Raw genomic sequence first — 17,321 nt, forward strand, 5'->3', positions numbered from 1 at the left:
CTGACTTAACAGAATGTAGAACCATCAACCCATAATATTTAATTTAGATTCCAAGATGCTATTGAGAAATCACAAGAGAATATAAATCCAAAGAAATCACTGAGAATGACCTTCTGTTGTACACGCTCAATGGCCTTCATACGAGTTTAGGTTTGGAACTTAAAAGCAATGGATCTTCTTATAAATCCCATATATACAGTAAAGACATTATATGGCATATGAACACACAGAAGTTTATGAACATATTAAACATTGCCATAAAATGTAAGAAAGACCGTGACCATCACAAGTAGCTTTTTCAAGACTGAAACCTAGATTGAATCAAAGGCTGTATTCAACTACACAAAAGAAAGTCTAAACTTTAGGGAGGATATTTGTACTACTGTATCTTTGTAATGGTTTGATTGAATAGTGTGTTCATTTATAGAGGTGAAGAGAAAAGGACTACTCCAATTAAGTTAAGCAAGAATCTTTTCATTGCTCAAGAACGAATTCTTAATTTTACTAATCATATACTGTATGCTAAGAGGAACACAGTATACCTAGTTGAACATTTATTTAAACCTCATTATGATTTCCATTCTCAAAATTTAATTGAGGAACTTTAGAAATGCAACATATATTTTGATTATGTGATACTAACAAACATGAGAAAGGTAAAATTAGAGCATTTAAAAATATAAATGTAGAACATGTTAGCACTTTTTGTAGTATCTGTTTGATTAAAAAATGTAGCCCAACTGTTTTTTGAAACATTAGTTAAGATAGTCTTCCCAGGCTCCATGCAGCCCTTCGTGTTGTATAGTATTTGCTCATCTTTTTTTTTTTGGTACCATCTGCAAATTTTAAGGAAGGAAGAAAGGAAAGAATCTACATCATGGACATAAATTGGAAGAACAGTAGTCCCAATGCAGATACCTGAGTTATCCTACACTGCAATTTGAAATCACCTCAAATTGAGCATTCCCTACTTACTTGGATTCTCTTCTACCCGTTAACCAATTCAAAATTCAAATACATGCATTACCTACCACCTGCAATTTCAGAAATAATCTTCTATGAGGAAGATTATCTAAAGCTTTTTGAAAATCTGAATATACAGTATCATATGCTCTGTTTATATCCATACTGTGGTAGCTTGTTTAAAGACCACTAGCATGTTAGTTCAGATTTACTGCTGTATTCCTAAATCCATATTGACTATACCCTAGAATCCAAAACAAATAATTCTCTAGCTAAGTTGTTTATTTTTATTTTTCATTATTTTGTATTTTATTATTTTTTCAATAACCTCGCATGTGATAGAATTGGAATGCAATAGAAAATGCCTTGGCCTTTAACTTTTTGTATTTGTCAGCCTTGATATGGATGGTCACTACATTAGCAACAATGGTTTTACAAATGTCTTGTATCTCTTCTGTGCTAAATCTATATACCACTTTGTCTTTCCTCTGACTATTCTGAATTCTGAAGATGTCTTGATTGATGAGCACAACATAGTCATTGTACTGTATAACAAATTACCAATTTCAATTTCCCATTTTTGCTGTGTTCTAAGGACAGGGAGTCTGACAACACTTGCGTGATCAAAAATATGTGCTTGTAATATTACACATTTACAACAATAGGTACTTGTGAGGAACACACTGGTTCGGTGGTTTGAATAAGACTGCAGAGCTCATTGAAAGAAAGAATGCTTGCAGGGACGTCATAACATGCAGTCACGAGGGCATGTGGGATCTGTCTGTCCACCATCACCAGACACCGGGAGTGTTGCCAGCTGACATTGACACATTATAATGTTATGTTTTTTTAAGTTATTTTTAATGAATGAAATTGGAAAGTATCCTTTTGTCACACAAAATAGTTCCAGTCACACATATCCTATGTGTAACATATGCATAGGCCGGTACAATTTACTTCACCAAGACAAGGATGTTTAGAGTTTCTGGAACCTTCCATGATGTTAGGCCAGGATTGGGATGAGTCAGATACAGTAAGTTAGAGACCCTGGTCTTCTCTTGACATTGTACAATTGGTATTTTCATATTGCACACTGCAGTTTTCATCATATACCTTTGTTGTTGGTTTTTTTCCCACACAGCATTTTCCTGTTAAACATTTATGCTACAATCCAACATTTTTGATGCATTAATAATTGTCAAATTATGCTGCCTGCATTTTGTTCATTTGTTTCTAGCTCTGTGCTGTTCTCTCCCTTTCAACATTTCATTGTAAATGCAATTCATTTCCCTAATGCAATGCCTGTATCCATAATGCCTATATATTTGCCAATATCTAAGTTAATGAACCTCTGCTTTACCCTTGGCTTATACCAATCATATACCCCCAGTGTATTTACTCAGAAGAATCCAATATATTGTAAAAACTGTAAGATTTCACAAAAATATATACAGTATGCATTAAGGAAGCCACTACTTATGTACAAGTGCTAAGACTGTAGAACTTATAAAGAGCATTCAGTAGAAAGCAAGAAGACATTGTTTCGATTTTCTAAAAAATCAACTAGGCCAGACCTACTTCTATAAGTGCAAATTAAGCCTCTAGTGAAAATGATATAAAACTATGCTTTTAGCTGAAATGTGCATAGCGTCTCTTTAAAGAAGAAATAAGCATTCAGATCCTACTTGATATTGAAGAGTGGCTGCTTGTTTCTGGGATTACAGCTTCGAGAGTTGGAGCCGACGCAGATTCTCGTGGCATTTCCAGAGTTGAGAGACCTTTCTGATCTGTAAAGCAATTTTGGTGAGTGACGGGTACATTAGCAAAGCTCATTACCTCACAGGTGGGGGCAGGCTAAAGTTAATATCGCAGACGGCACCAAATGATCAATTTGTCACAGTTCATTAAAAAATGTTGCACTTTATAGCTTTTTTGAAGCAGTTACAGTATGTCTAGGCCTCCCTTTTAATTGCTTTTTTTAAGGATAAAGAGATCTGAGTAAAAAGATTGCTTTGGAGATGGAGCATTTCAGCAAAGAGCATGCTAAGCCCCAGATAAGATCCTATTTGTTTTTCTAAATGCTGATGTGTATTAGGTTCCAACATGGTAAGCACTCATACTGTAAATATCCACATTTTTCGCATCCACTTAAATCTGTTTTTCTGATTTTTCATAAAGCAATGTGCTTTTAAATAAACAGTACATTTGGTAGTAGCTTTAAGGTATGTTTTCACATAAACTGTTTAAAGAATTTTTAATGTGCATTTACTGTAGGTACAGAGTGCATTTAGTCCTGTTTAATATAAATATCAAATAATAATTTTTAGTTGTTGGGAGTTTTGCTAAACTCACAAATTTATAGCATAAGTGGCCATAACATGTTTTTTGTACAGCGGCTTGGTTTGTTATCTGGCCATCACAGTTAATAAACTCAATGAACTGAGAAGAACACATAACACAATTAAAACGACTGACATAATCACTCTCCTAGGATAAGCTAGCAGTGTGCAGAGACCACACAATTTTAAATATTAGATAGAAAAAGAAATACATATATTTGTAGGTGCTGTGAAAGTCAATAAGAGATAACAGTTGCACCCTGGACAGAGCTAACTGCAAAGTACAAATCTTTAAAAAAAAAATCACAATATCACAAGAAATGAAAATGCACAAACTAATTTCCTAAAATCGAAAAGATGTGTGAAACACAACATATTAAATATATAAAGGTCTGTCACTTAAGTTTGACAGCTTTACTTAAAAGAAATCCTTAATGGTTTTGTTTGCAAGACTTACTCTATCTACTGTATTTGCCAGACCAATTAACAAGCACACATTGCGCTGGGTCTGCCTCATGGTTGTCATTCCAACTAGTCCAGTCTCTTTTTGAAACACATCTTTGTCTCACAGTGCAAAATGATAGAATATCATTATCTTGCTATCAGAGTCACATTTCTGCATTCCTGCTGCCTCATTCTGTTACTAAATCAGCTTTCTACACTTCATTAGAGGACAAGTAGGTCCATACTGAGCATAAGGAGCTTGTTCAGCAGTGAGCCTGAATTGTGGCTTTATCCATTTGCTGTGAATAACACTTAGGTAGTGGAATATTCCTCTTTCTCTTGATATGACCATAGTTCTGTGAAGGCCACTGCCAACTTTTCTAGCAAAAGCACTACAAACATAATGTACATACAAATCATAATACAGAGAAAGAAATAACAGTATACAGTATAAGCTTGTTAATGGTTATATTTATTCCACGTTTGTGTGAATGGAATACTAGTAGTGACACTATTCCATTGCTACGATGTTAAAAAAACCTGTAAACAGCAAGACATTTTCCTTGCTGTGCTGAAGACAAAATACCAAATGGAAAAATGTTTAATGGTGCACAGTGTGTTACAGTTGCAAATAATCTATAATGTTGTACGAGTATGATATTCATCAGATAAATTGTAGAAAACAGAACTCTTCATTGATGTATTGTGTCTCTCACCCTTTCTTCTTCATCCATTGGTCTTTCATTAAAATATGTAATTTTTCAGATAGCTATAGAACATCAGATGAAATATGAGATGCAACATCTCCATTTTTAGAGGTGTCCTTCTTTTCGTGATTACTACTAAAAGTGCCATAAAAACCAAGAACCACAAAGTCCATCAGCAGAATTTTGCACCCGCGTTCCTCTCTAAGCAGCCCTTCTTTCACAATCTCCACACCTGCAGTTCTTACCTGACTCTCCCTGTTGATCTCCCAGCTTGTCCAGAATGTTGAAAGAGATGTCAAGGTATTCCCTCTGGATGGCACTGACAGCGATTTTCCTCTGTTTCCGCTGTCGGGGCACAATCTGTATTTTAAATTCCGTCTCCTCATTCTCATCTTCAGGTTTAGGGTCACTTGTCCTCTCACAGTCTGACTCATCCTCATGTGAGGTTAGGACCTCTGTCTCATCAGGAATATTCAGAAAGACTGTTTTGGAAGAAGGGCTAATGATACTTCCTCCACCAAGTTTCATTTCTTCGAGGTGAATCTCGCAAGTGTCATCCAGAGAAGTCTCAGGGACGGCTGGAGTCTTCTTGAGCAGGTCTCTCTTTTGTTTTAAGGTCATGGGGCTCTCTGGGGACATGTCTTTGACCCCTTCAGGTTGGATGAGATCCCTGCAGTCAAGCACAGCCAGGGGAGGAGTTATGGAGGTTTTCATATCAGTGGGGTATACTGGGCTGTCCTTGACCTCCTTGGCTTTGAGTTCTTTGGAGCAGTCCTCCACACTTACCTGAACAACGGGGCTGAAGCTCATAGTATTAGTGGTGGAAGGAGACATGGGGAGTTTCCCCTTGGGTCTGACTTCTGAAGGATTCTGCATGTCGAATTCTTCATCACTTTCCACTATCCGCAGAGGAGGCAAGTGCTCAAAGACGAGGGAATCACTATCAGAGGTAGAAAGGATGGAGTGCTTCTCAGGGACTGATGCAGAATCTGAGGAGAGGTCTATGAGGTCTGTGTCCTCTTTTAGTGGCCCCACTGGAGAGTCGGGCTTGTCCTCAAATGTCTCCATGCAGCTCAGCCTGACCTCAGGAATAACCGGTCTCTTCTCTGGCAGACCGTCCCTTGGGACCTGTCTCTCAGGGGGTTCACTTGCTTCATTTTTGCTAGATGCCTCATTGCAGGTCCTGTTGTAGTGTTCAACACGCTGGGTGTTGCAAGCCGAAGAGGGAACACCATGCTTGTCCATATCACAACGGTCAATGCAGGATTTTCTCCGGTGCTCATCAAGATTGAAGAGAATAGAATCTGCATTCCCAATATCAAGGGACTTCTGTTTCATGGCTTGGAGTCTCTTCTTCTTGATGCTTTCCTCCCTCACACAACGCAATATACTGTCCTGCAGTGCACTAGCTTCTCTGTATTCAGACAGTTCAATTTCACCTAACAAAGAGAGACGTATGTTTGTGGCGATGTACACAAATGAGTTTAAATTAGTTTACAATTGTAAAAAAGTCATATCTACACATATCTCCCAGAAATATACATTTCCTCCACTCTTCTTAAGCCATATGGCTTTTGAAAGCTTTACAATGTCTTTTCTGTCAAATTAGTGCACAGAAATTGTGCCATTAAGAACCAAGTTGGTTTACTTTGAACAAGATGGATTCTAGTATTGAAAGAATGTGATCCCAACAATGCATTCACTAATCATTGTTTTCTTCACAGTTTCTAGTTTTCACAGCTTCACAGTGTTTTACTAATTGTTTGTTACTATAACTTCATGACTTAATGATTATACTATTGCTTACACTTTCTTATACTGTACATCTATTATACATTATCTGATACAACCTGATCAAAAAGCACAATTTATGGTAAATGCAATGACATACTGTCTGGTGCAAATGGCAGTACTAAAAGATTGTGTAAAGTATTTTTTTTGTCCCAAATAAAACTGTCCACAGTCTAAAAACAATTACTTAAATAACTCATGAATAAAATGGAGTCATCTGTGTCAATTCAAAGATAATAGATAATGTAGATAATGCACAGGAATATATTGTATCACATAAAATATTAAAGAACATGGTATTTTCCATTAAACCATCTATTTCCATTTGTGATACACTCAAAACTGAAGAATGGTTGTCTTTTATCTATCCATCAACCATGCCATAACTCCCTTAAGAACAATACTGTATGTTCATAATGTTATTTTAATATCCATTAATTAATTGCTTTTTACATTTGGAAATACAGAAATCATGAGCTAGATTTCAGACAGAAATTGTATATTTTTTTCCCTTTTCCCACGCACTAAAACTTTGTCTTACACCTCTGATTATGAAACTGGTCCAAATAAATTATCAAGAAAGTTTAATGTGATTATTAAAAGAGTCTGTTCCTACTTTTTTGAGCATTCATTTCCACAGGTTGGTATTTCACAGACTTGCTTCCTCCAATTCTCTTGAGCCTTGCAAAGAAGGTTTGTGATTCCTTGTTACAGGCACCAGTTGGGGTATCGTGTATGTCAGATTCATCAAACACGCTGTCCTCTTCTGTAAAAGGAACAAAGACTAGGCTTAACAGCAACTTTCTGCAATGTGCTGTCACCACACACTCTAGAGCATGTCTTTACGAGGTGGAAGAAAACCAGAGCAGAAGGAGGCAGCCCATGTGGACACACCAAAGACTCTCAAGGCAGACTTGAAACCAGAACCCAAGAGCTGTGACACAGCAGTACTAAGTCACTGTGGTACTGTGCTGCCCTTTTCTTCTATGAGAACTTTGGTCATGATGGTGTTGATAGGATGTTCAAACAAGCTATTAAAATTCACATAACTTCAAATAAATGTCATAACTGTCAACTCTTGGTCACACGATTTCACATGGATTCTGTGACTCATAATAATACAGTATAATGAAACATTTGTTTTTTTGTCCTCTGCTATGATTTCTTTGCAATGTGCTTCTTTTCAATGTGCCTCAGTCCTGCATAGGAACATTCAAACTTCAACCGTTTCTCCACAAATCATTTCATCTTTTAAATTTCAAGATAATGTTTCGTGTTGGGTCTTTTGTATACTATCAATAGTGACCTATCTGTACAGTATGTTTCCAAATGTACTTTCATCCATACAATAATATTCTGCAATATCCAGTATCACAAGGGAGCCAGAGCCTATTGTGGCAAGCAATGGGCACAAGGTAGGATATACCCTGGAGGGAATGCCAGTCCATCACAGGGAAGACACACAGATACAAACATAAATACACACACTCACACCAGGGCCAATTTTCCCATAAATTAACTAACTTACTAGTAAGTCTTTGCACTGTGGGAGGAACATTCAAACTCCACACACAAAGTGCACCCCAGGATGAACCCAGAGGACATTCACTGCAAAGCAACAATGGTAACTACTGCACCAGTGTGCCACCCATGTACTTTAATACTTTATTGATCTATTGTAATAAATCACTTTTCTACAGTTGTAGGCCTTTAGCCTTGACTTTCTTTCTTTTGCCCTGTCTAGTTCTGCCTCAGCTGGTTATGCAAAGCTGTCACTATTCATTGGATTACCTTTCTCTTTCTCACTGTATCGGCTGATGTTGCTGTTATCGCTGTAGAGAGGACCAGCAGTGGCGTGGGGCTTACAGCTGTGATACTGCGCATTCAGGGTGTTGATTGTTATATGGATCAGATGAAGCACTATTTTACTGACGTCCATGTCTCTGTAAGGGTACTGGCATTGAGAAGTAAAAAGACAGAATGAAAACATTTTATTACATTGAGAAAATCAATGACCGCCTTTTATGTGAGGCAAAGAGACCAACCAGGGCAAAAGTGCGGGAATTTTGACTGATCAAACTAATTGGATCATGAGAAACAATTTTTTAATAAAAACAACTGCAATATTTGCACAGGCCTTAATGACTATCTCCTTTTATGAATGCTGTTGGAAAGACTTCACTTCTTACCATCTTGTCAGGTTCTGGTGCTTAAAATAAAGGCTGCAGACACACTATCTCTCCAAAGCTAGATAGATACCTCACTTTGATCTTTAACTTCTTTTAGTTTCCCAGCACTCAAACTATACTCCTGAAGTATTATTGGTTTGGTTTTGTCTGATACTGACAATGTGTTATACTGTGTAATCTTCAGGTTCTTACTTATAGCCAGCAGCTAAATCACCCCGCAACTCACATATGGCAATACACAGAAGCTAAACAGATGTGAACCTGGATGGGAGACTTTCTGGGAAAAAGCTAAGGTTGCTGCTGGAAGACGTGTTAGTGGACAAGCAGGGGCTGTGTGGGTCCAAATGGCCCATCCTAGTCTAAAACACTCTATACCATAAAAAAGGTGTCATCCTTTGAATGTAAAACTGAGATGTAAACCGAGGTCCAAACTCTCTGTGGTCATTATGTTTCTCAAAAAGAATAGGGTTGTTAACCCGCTGTACCTATCATTACCTATCATGACCTAATAATACCTGTCTATGAACTGGCTTTATTACTCCATTCTCCTCCCCACTGATAGCTAATGTGTTGTGAATGTAGCAGAGTCCCCATTGACAGTAAAGCATTTGGCGTGAACTGTTCACTTAATCTCGATATAATTGTAAACAATTATTATTATTATTATTATTATTATTATTATTATTATTATTATTATTATTAGATCATAATAAGGTTATAATAATATTAAAGACCCAGTTTGTTCACATTGTGACCATTTAACACAAACGATTTCTTATTGATATGACTTTCAGTCCTAAATACAGAACCCTGCCTCTCTACCTCCCTCAGAAATCTCCACCCCCCAAAAAAAAACTGCCTATACTGTACACAGCTGTCCACACCTTGTAGAGAACCACAAGCAGGGCTTTCAGCCACATCTGTCGGATGTGGGGTTTGAGGGCCCAGAGGGAGCAGCGTGGGGGCTGCTGGAAGTAGTGGCGCAGCTGGGGACAGGTGCAGTACTTCAAGACCTGCACCACCAAGGGCAGGAGCTGCTTCCCCAAGCTGATGTTATAGTCCATCACCTGGAAAAGCCAACAAGTTAGTACTTCAGTTCCCCCAGGGCCCTCAATGAGCAACAACTGGAACAAGCACAACTGCAACTTACTGAAGTGCACAGTAATTGCGCAGAGGTATCTGCTCATTGAACACTCAAAGCCTTTCAACTTGTGAGAAAGTAATACAGTGTCTAGAAATAAATTACAATTTCAATGGCAAGCTCATCTTTGTTCTCACTAGAGGTCAGAATTTAATGCTTGTCAAAGTTAGAGTTCAATTGCTTTGGATGGCATTAAAATGAAAGGTCATTTAATCACAAAATATGATGATGTAGGTTTGAACGAAACTACATCTGAACTGTATTTCTAACTCAAATAGATTACAGGAAAAAACAATTTTATTGTTCTGAGGTTCTAAATAAAACCTTGAGCCATGAACCTGTATAACTTCTGAACCATTTATCAAATCAGGTTGAAATTTCTCTGTGATGAAGTGAGAGTAGGCACCATCTTGGCTAAGACTTGGCTCAACTGCATGGCCTTCATCCAGCTGAGTAATTGGAAAGTGCTGCAGAGCACTTTGACTTTGCCTAACACAGACTTGGGATATGATATTTTTTAGGAATCAGAACATGATGTCCATATCATAATGAATCTTACAAACAGCACACAATCTTAATATTAATAAGGAAATGGAGCAGATAGTGTGAGCATTTAAAGATTTTTGACATATTGTAGTGCTTAGCTAAAGAAGACAGGTACTCAAAGAAATTTTTCCAAACAAAATCAACTAAAGCATAATACATTTTCTTTTACACACAAAAAGATTAATTTAGGATGAGTGCCAAATTCTCTTTTGAAAACAATAAGGTTTGACTTTGATACCCTTTCTTTGCATGTAATTATCCAGGAATAATTAGCTGACAGCTTGTAATCTGCAGTAAAGACGAACTGATGACAATCAAATACAATGAGCCCTTGCAAATCAGATTCTTAAAGGCTTGGTGAAGCACCACTACCCCTCACCTGGGCAATGCCAGCAATGAAGGCATTGAAGCAAGTGGAGGTCCTCATCTTCTGTGGTGCAATCATGAAGCAGCCCTCTTGCTGGTCAAAGCCCAACAGCACATACAGGTGCCTTTTTACAGTGTTGAAGGCCTTGGCACTGCTGATGTCTGCTTCAGCGCTGCTCTTGTCCTTTGCCATGAACTTCATCAGTACCATGATCAGCTGATGCACGGTCTGGTGGTCTATCCCAGCATCCTCTGGCAGTGGGTCCTTGATCATGGTGTCATCTTCGGGAGTGCTCTGGCCTAGGAGAGGGGCTAAACTGTCAGTGTACAGAGCCAGTGTGCGGTTACAGAGGAGAACATCAGTGATTACCTGCCATTCTTTAGGTCCTTAAATACTGTAGATTTGGTTGGATTCACACTGAGGGGTAAACATTTAAAATGGTCTCTATTGTATTTATTGTATTGTATTTATTGTATTGTTTTCACTACAAAAGCACAAATGTCATGCTTGAACAGCATCTCCGTTTATTACAAAGGAAGTTTTTTTTAAGTATTTAATATAATAGAAAATAATTCTTATAGGTATATGAATTGATTTGTATTTACTACCATACAGAAGCAAATTAACTTTCATCTCATATTAATTCTGTTTGAGGTAGGAAGTAAATACTGTACATATATATTTATTTTTTATTCAGATGTTACACTCAGAATAGAGAGGGGTAAGGATTTAATATTATTTAACATTATTTAATTGATTATTCTAAATTGCTTGAACATGAATATTTCTCTCGATTATGGAAATTCATACAAATCCCCACCTCTTTAGTACATTTGGTGGATTTCACAAAAACAAGGTGAGGTGGTGCAGGAGGCTGAGGCTTAAACTGAACTATGTGATACGAACATCACTTGCCAATGAACAATGAAGGAGTAATGTGAGACCCAGGCAGAAAGCAGAAGCAAGCAATCCTGGGTGTCAAAACATTGGCCAGACAAGGTCAAAGGTCAGGACAAAGAAGCAGGAATATTACCATAAATGGAAACCTTCCTAGTCTCATCCCGTTATCCACATTAAGAAATATAGCTTCAGCACAAATTCTGTTAAACAAGTAATGTATGTAAGCCACTTAAAACCTTTATTTTGTAGCTATAATGTTGCAGTAGCTCCAAAGAACTGTAAAACCTTCAGGATTGGAAGAAGTTAGCTGGGTGGTAAATACTCCAAGTAAATTCTGGGGGATGAATTTAAGGTGCCTCTACAACAGCCTGAGTAAATAAAGTTTTACAGGAAGAATTTCTCTATCCCTGTGTCAGTATAGCTCTCTGTATACTGATGCACTACATACTGATATGATTATTGTTTTAAAGTACAAAAAACTTGTCCTGCAGTTCATTATAAACTGAACTCACTAATTTATGCAGTATAAGAGCAGTTCTTTCATGTTGAACTTAAAATGTTACTCTAACATCTGTGTGCATCTTCCTTTCAGTTTCCTGACTCTTCCCCCTTTTACGTACATCCAGGAATTCTATTTTTGCTTCATGGCCTCCCTCAATCCCCACAAAAAACGTCCGTTTTCTTGCATTGAAACCAGAGTTAATTTGGTTATTTACCTGGCAGGACTTGTTCTATCATATCTCCCAGAGTTGGAGCTGACTGCTCATGCCTCGTAAGTCTTAGAGCTAAAAACCACACATGGAAAACACAATTTAGGAAATGTTCAGGGGTACCACAGGGACACATATACAAGTTTCAGTTGAGTTTTCCTACAGTCTTCCTAAAGTCTTTTGACATGTCTTCCAATGTTTAGAATACAGTGAGAGGCATCGGAAAATATGTTTTTTTTAAATCTGATTGTCATATGAAGCAAATAAGAATTATAGCAGAGTTTCCAATTTACCTTGCAATTGCAAATGTAGAACTGTCTAGTAGTAACACATATCGGTGTCCTTGCAACTTAAATAGTAATGGAGATACTGTATGATGGCTTTATCTAGAAATAATTGCTTAGTAGAACTACAAAGATATTTTTGTAGTTCCACATAGTCTACATTTGAACCCAAACTTTCTGCACTAATCGTTGCCTTGGTATAGGAAAAAAAAAACAACCAATAATCAAAGGGTTATTGACATTTGATCTTTTTCACATGTGTTGTTCTGTGTGTTTTACCAGAGGCATTAAAGCCAACTTTTCTGAAACATGGATATCTGAAACATGGATAGTGTTCCGTGGAGGAAAGTAAAAGAAAATAAAAAAAAATAGTTCTTAGACAATAATGGATGAATTGCTAAAAAAAACACAAACAAGAGGAGGTGAAATTGGCACAGGTGAGTGGCAGCCAGCAGGAGAGTGAGGCAAACAGACTGACAGACAGGCAGAGGCAGCCACTCACGCAGCCTGTTGCTCAGGGTCTCAGGCAATGACAGTGTTCTTTTGGACTCCGAGGGGCCCTTCACGCTGTCCCTGAGGGAACGTACGCTCTTCTGCCGGTTCCGAGCAAAGCGGGCTCGCTTGATTTTCCACATAGCAGTATCACTGAGGTTCGCGACATTTGTCCGGACAGCTGTGATAGCTGAAAGGGAGTGACAGACAGCCACTATTAACAAATGAGTGCATAAACAGTGTGGCTTATCAAAACAACTATTATCCTCCACTGTTTGGGCTGTACCTCCAAACTCAAAATGATGCTGTCCCCTTCTCAATAAGCAGTCATTACAGCAGGAGGTCTAAAGTCAGAACAGATGCTAGATTGCCTGAAATTACCTGACCTTCAACAGGGAATGGATATACTGTATATGGCATATTTTAATGGGTGAATCATGAGTGCTAATAACATTTATGACCACTTCAGAATTAAAAAGTGGGCAATGTTATTTAGAAACACAGGCCAAAACAGTATATTCCAAAATGCAGAACTACTGTAAGTGCTACTGTACCTACATTTTCAAAAGTGGTCAACAAAGGAGTTAAAACATTCAGCATGCAGTGTGTATAGTGCCTTTCTAGGGTGCCTAGGGTGCAATGACTATCTAGTGTGTGCAGTAGGCCTACAATACCAAAACAGCTCTCTGGAGACCTTTGAAGCAATAGTTGTAATAGTGACATATTTCAAACTGTATTTACCATCAAAGGTGAAACCTCATTCTGTCATGCTTATGAAACACAATGTGTAGTTCTTTTGTGATCCTTTATAATGTCTTAGTTTTTTTTGTAATTCAAAAACTCCACATGAGCATTTTTAGATGAAAATTGCCTGCATTTTTAAGGTAGATGTGTATTTGTCACACAAGCACGAAACAAGATTGAAAGTTGCACTTGGGTTTAGAATTTCAGTAAGCAAAATGTTGGAAAAATACTAGAGAACAAAGATTTTAGTCTGCCTCACTGGAACATGCACTTGATTTTCTAAGAAATGTTTGAAGGTTGAGAGAAAAATAAATGAACATGCCAGGAATAATATTTCATCCACCATTTTTAGTTAAAAATAACTTAACCCAACAATGTTCTTCTATCACTTTTACTATTGTAACTTTTGGTAAAAGAAAATGTGTTTGTATTCTTTTCCTATGAATTTCTTGAAAATTTTACTGTGTAATTATAAATAGAACATGCTACCAACCATGACATGTCTAAAAATACATTCTCTTTATGTATCAGAATGCTGTTTCCCATGGATTTAAAGACTTAAATTTAAGACTTAAAAAGAACACATACTGGTGGGGAAAGGAAACTCTTTGTTGCAATCAAGATGAAGCTGGGCCTCGAGGGAGAGGGTGTCAAAACGGTTCACAAAAAACTCCCAGCTGAGGGCTGGGATGTCCTGCTTCAGGAAGTGGAGCAACAGAAGCTTGCTGAGAATTATGGGACGGTCTTTTATTACTGTGTCAAACTGAAAATCCAGGCAGAGGCACAGGCCCTACAAAGGGACAAACATAGAGAGATGAATTTAATAAAATGCCCAGGACAGCTAAGCTTCTTTTGTAACAAGCTCCTTTTCAGACCAAGTATCACAAAACTAATTAAGGAACTGATATTGAAATAGGCCCCATAACAGACAATGCAGGAGAGACTGGAAGCCGAATAGATCAGAAAGCAAAACTTTATCTAATGTAATTGGATTCATTAATTCTATCATTTTTTGTAGCCAGTTTTTCAATGTTCTATTATGCTAACATATTGCTTGTGTGAGGATATTTCTACACCCCAAGCTTTTTTAAGAAAAAGGTGTTACACTAAATACTCTTGAATCTATTTGTCATGCCATTTGTGACTTACACAACAGTATGGTCAGTATTTACAAAAGTAAATGATGTAAGAAGGTACCAAATCCATCTCCAAATAATGCCCAAATAATTCCCAAAAGGGACCCTCAGTGCTACACTAGTTGGGGAGAGTTATACTTGCCTGTAATGCAGGCCTTTTGATGGTATCCAGTAGTAGTCTGGCCCGCGTTGCCACAGCAGGGTTGACATCTTCTACTGCTGCCAGGAAGCAGCAAAAGGAGTGAGCCAAGGAGTACTTAAGCAGGTGGTTTTTTGTCACAGATGCTATATCTATAAACCGACAGAGTACAGCTACTCTCTCCACTGAAACACAAAAGAAAAGAGAGGACAGTTATTGTTGGCCTGTCACACTGATTAAGTGCTGTAGCCCTCTCAGTCCTACATCATCCTCTCTATTTACAAACCGACACTGTTTTTCTTAACTTTGAGGGCAATATGGAGGTGCAGTAATTAGCAATGCTACTGTACCTCGCAGCACTGGGGCCCTGGGTTTCATTCCTGGGGTGCTGTCTGCATAGAGTAAGTATGTTCTATGTGTGTTAATTGGCCCTAATGTGAGTGTGTATGTGTTTGTGCTTATATGTCCCCTGCGGTAGACTAGTGTCTTATCCAAGATGCATCTTGCCATGTGCTCAATGTTTCCTGAAACAGGCTCTGGGCCACTGAGACCCTGAATTGGATAACTGAAAGTGATGTGATGATGTAATCTTTGAGAGACTTAGAATTCTTTTTAAATGTGTTTTTCTTTTACTTTTAATTTTCATACACTGTGGCTGGATTAAGTATTTCAAGAGACACAACAAAATGTATGAATATCCAATGGCCTTTAGTGCTGGCATTAAAAACAAGTCCAAAATGCCTGCTTTACACCTTAACACCAAAAGATGGCAGAATAACAAAAGGAAAGGGACATCCATCCTAACTATAAAAAGAACAGATACAAAGGGACCAAAGGTTTATACTGTACTGAACAGCAAAAATAAACATGCCCGAAACATCAAGGCTCCAATTTATCCCTACATCTCTGCAATGATTTCAGTGTCTAGAATAATTGAAATAAATAATTTAGGACAGATGAGGTCTCAAAACTTGCAGTCATTTAAGAAAAGGAGAGACAGTCACCATAATATGACAAAAGCACCAGGTTTGATAAGGCATAAGGCATTTAGTATTGTTTACTCCAAGGTCTATCCGGATCCCTGGATATGTACTGTATATGCTTGAACTCTAATGGGGTCTCCATGCTCCCACACCGTGGTCCAAGTTCACCAATTTGCTGAGCCAATAGCTGAGGCTGGATTAAACACACTTCCTCTCGATCAGAACCGGTAACCATAGGAACTAAAGATAAGACAGGGAAATGCTGGCATACAAGCAAATGTCTTAAAGCTCCACACTTTTGAAGTGAGGTGACAGTATTTCTGTGAAGATTATGTTTCTGCTATCAGTTAGCACAATCCTGATTTTTTTTTCTAATAAATCAACAATAGACAAGAGAAAGAACACTGTAAGGTCATGAATACAATCATTTTTAATCAATCACAATCAATCATTTTCAGAGTGTAAGTCATATAATTTTAAAACTGAGACAATGACAAACAAGGTGGTTCACTTTTCTCATAATACTTTAAAAACTATCATATTTTTTTTTTCAGAGAGATAAAAATACTTACTGCAAGCATTAGAATTATAATTTGATGATAATAGAAAAGAAGATTACATTGGGAACAAAGGCTACAAAAAAACAAAGGGAGAAATGAAATAAATGATTGGGTAATTAAATGCATATACCTGAATGCTAGGGGTATAGATTACATAAACACATAAACACATTAGCGGCCAGTTATGATGTTCGGAAACGTGGCAGAGAGGAATGTAACAGTAGTGGATACACTCTGTCTGTGAAAGATGGAAAAGTTAGAAGGGGGAAAGGTATAGCACTATAGTACTATATATCAAAAATAGAATTCAGGTTCAGGAATTTAAGTCAGAATAATTGAAACCATTCAAAGGTATTGTGTCAGGATTAGGCTATACTGTACTGTATATAGACCTCCAGATGCCGATATTGATCATAATTGAACACTGTACAGTGAAAAGAAGGATTTAAAAAAATGCAGAAAATAAAATGGTAGACATGGTTAATGACGGCTTTTTTACCCAGTGTGTCAGAGCACCTGCACAAGTTGTAGATAAGTCTTGTCTTTTCAAATAATTTAGAAAATGGAAGGCAAGCCGAGGTGAAAGAACCACTTGAAAACTGTTATGGGCACTCATAATATACCTTGAAGTACATTTTGAAAATGTTAGAGTTGAGTCCAAAGCAATAAAATTCCAGAAAGTAGTTTTTACAATAATGTGACACAGTTTAAGAGAAACACTATGGGATGGAATAGAAATAAAATGGGTGGCAATGATTTACACAAATTTTGTTCAAAACCCAAAACAAATTTAGAGAAAGGGTAAGTAAATAAAGAGCTAAAAACAATTGTTCAATAAATCAATTAGGAAAAACATAAGGGAAAAAACGCTTTAGAAAATTATTAC

General features: G+C 37.4%; 1 protein-coding gene across 4 annotated transcripts in view; it reads right to left on the reverse strand.

The window, feature by feature from the left end:
• LOC102697689 (unc-79 homolog, NALCN channel complex subunit) overlaps positions 1-17,321 on the reverse strand; it is an 81,084-nt gene that overhangs the window by 23,065 nt on the left and 40,698 nt on the right. For 2 of the 4 annotated variants that reach the window (XM_015351054.2, XM_015351051.2), the window contains exons 24-33: positions 14,896-15,077; positions 14,206-14,407; positions 12,884-13,063; positions 12,104-12,172; positions 10,500-10,786; positions 9,318-9,500; positions 8,036-8,198; positions 6,861-7,010; positions 4,699-5,892; positions 2,649-2,750 (exon numbers count right to left, since the gene is read on the reverse strand). In XM_015351054.2, coding sequence (XP_015206540.1) covers positions 2,649-2,750; positions 4,699-5,892; positions 6,861-7,010; positions 8,036-8,198; positions 9,318-9,500; positions 10,500-10,786; positions 12,104-12,172; positions 12,884-13,063; positions 14,206-14,407; positions 14,896-15,077 — 2,712 coding nt within the window. The remainder of the gene's footprint in view (positions 1-2,648; positions 2,751-4,698; positions 5,893-6,860; positions 7,011-8,035; positions 8,199-9,317; positions 9,501-10,499; positions 10,787-12,103; positions 12,173-12,883; positions 13,064-14,205; positions 14,408-14,895; positions 15,078-17,321) is intronic. The other 2 variants (XM_015351052.2, XM_015351053.2) reach the window with 2 other exon arrangements.

Source organism: Lepisosteus oculatus, chromosome 8, assembly GCF_040954835.1.
Source record: "Lepisosteus oculatus isolate fLepOcu1 chromosome 8, fLepOcu1.hap2, whole genome shotgun sequence".
Classification (NCBI taxonomy): Eukaryota; Metazoa; Chordata; class Actinopteri; order Semionotiformes; family Lepisosteidae; genus Lepisosteus; species Lepisosteus oculatus.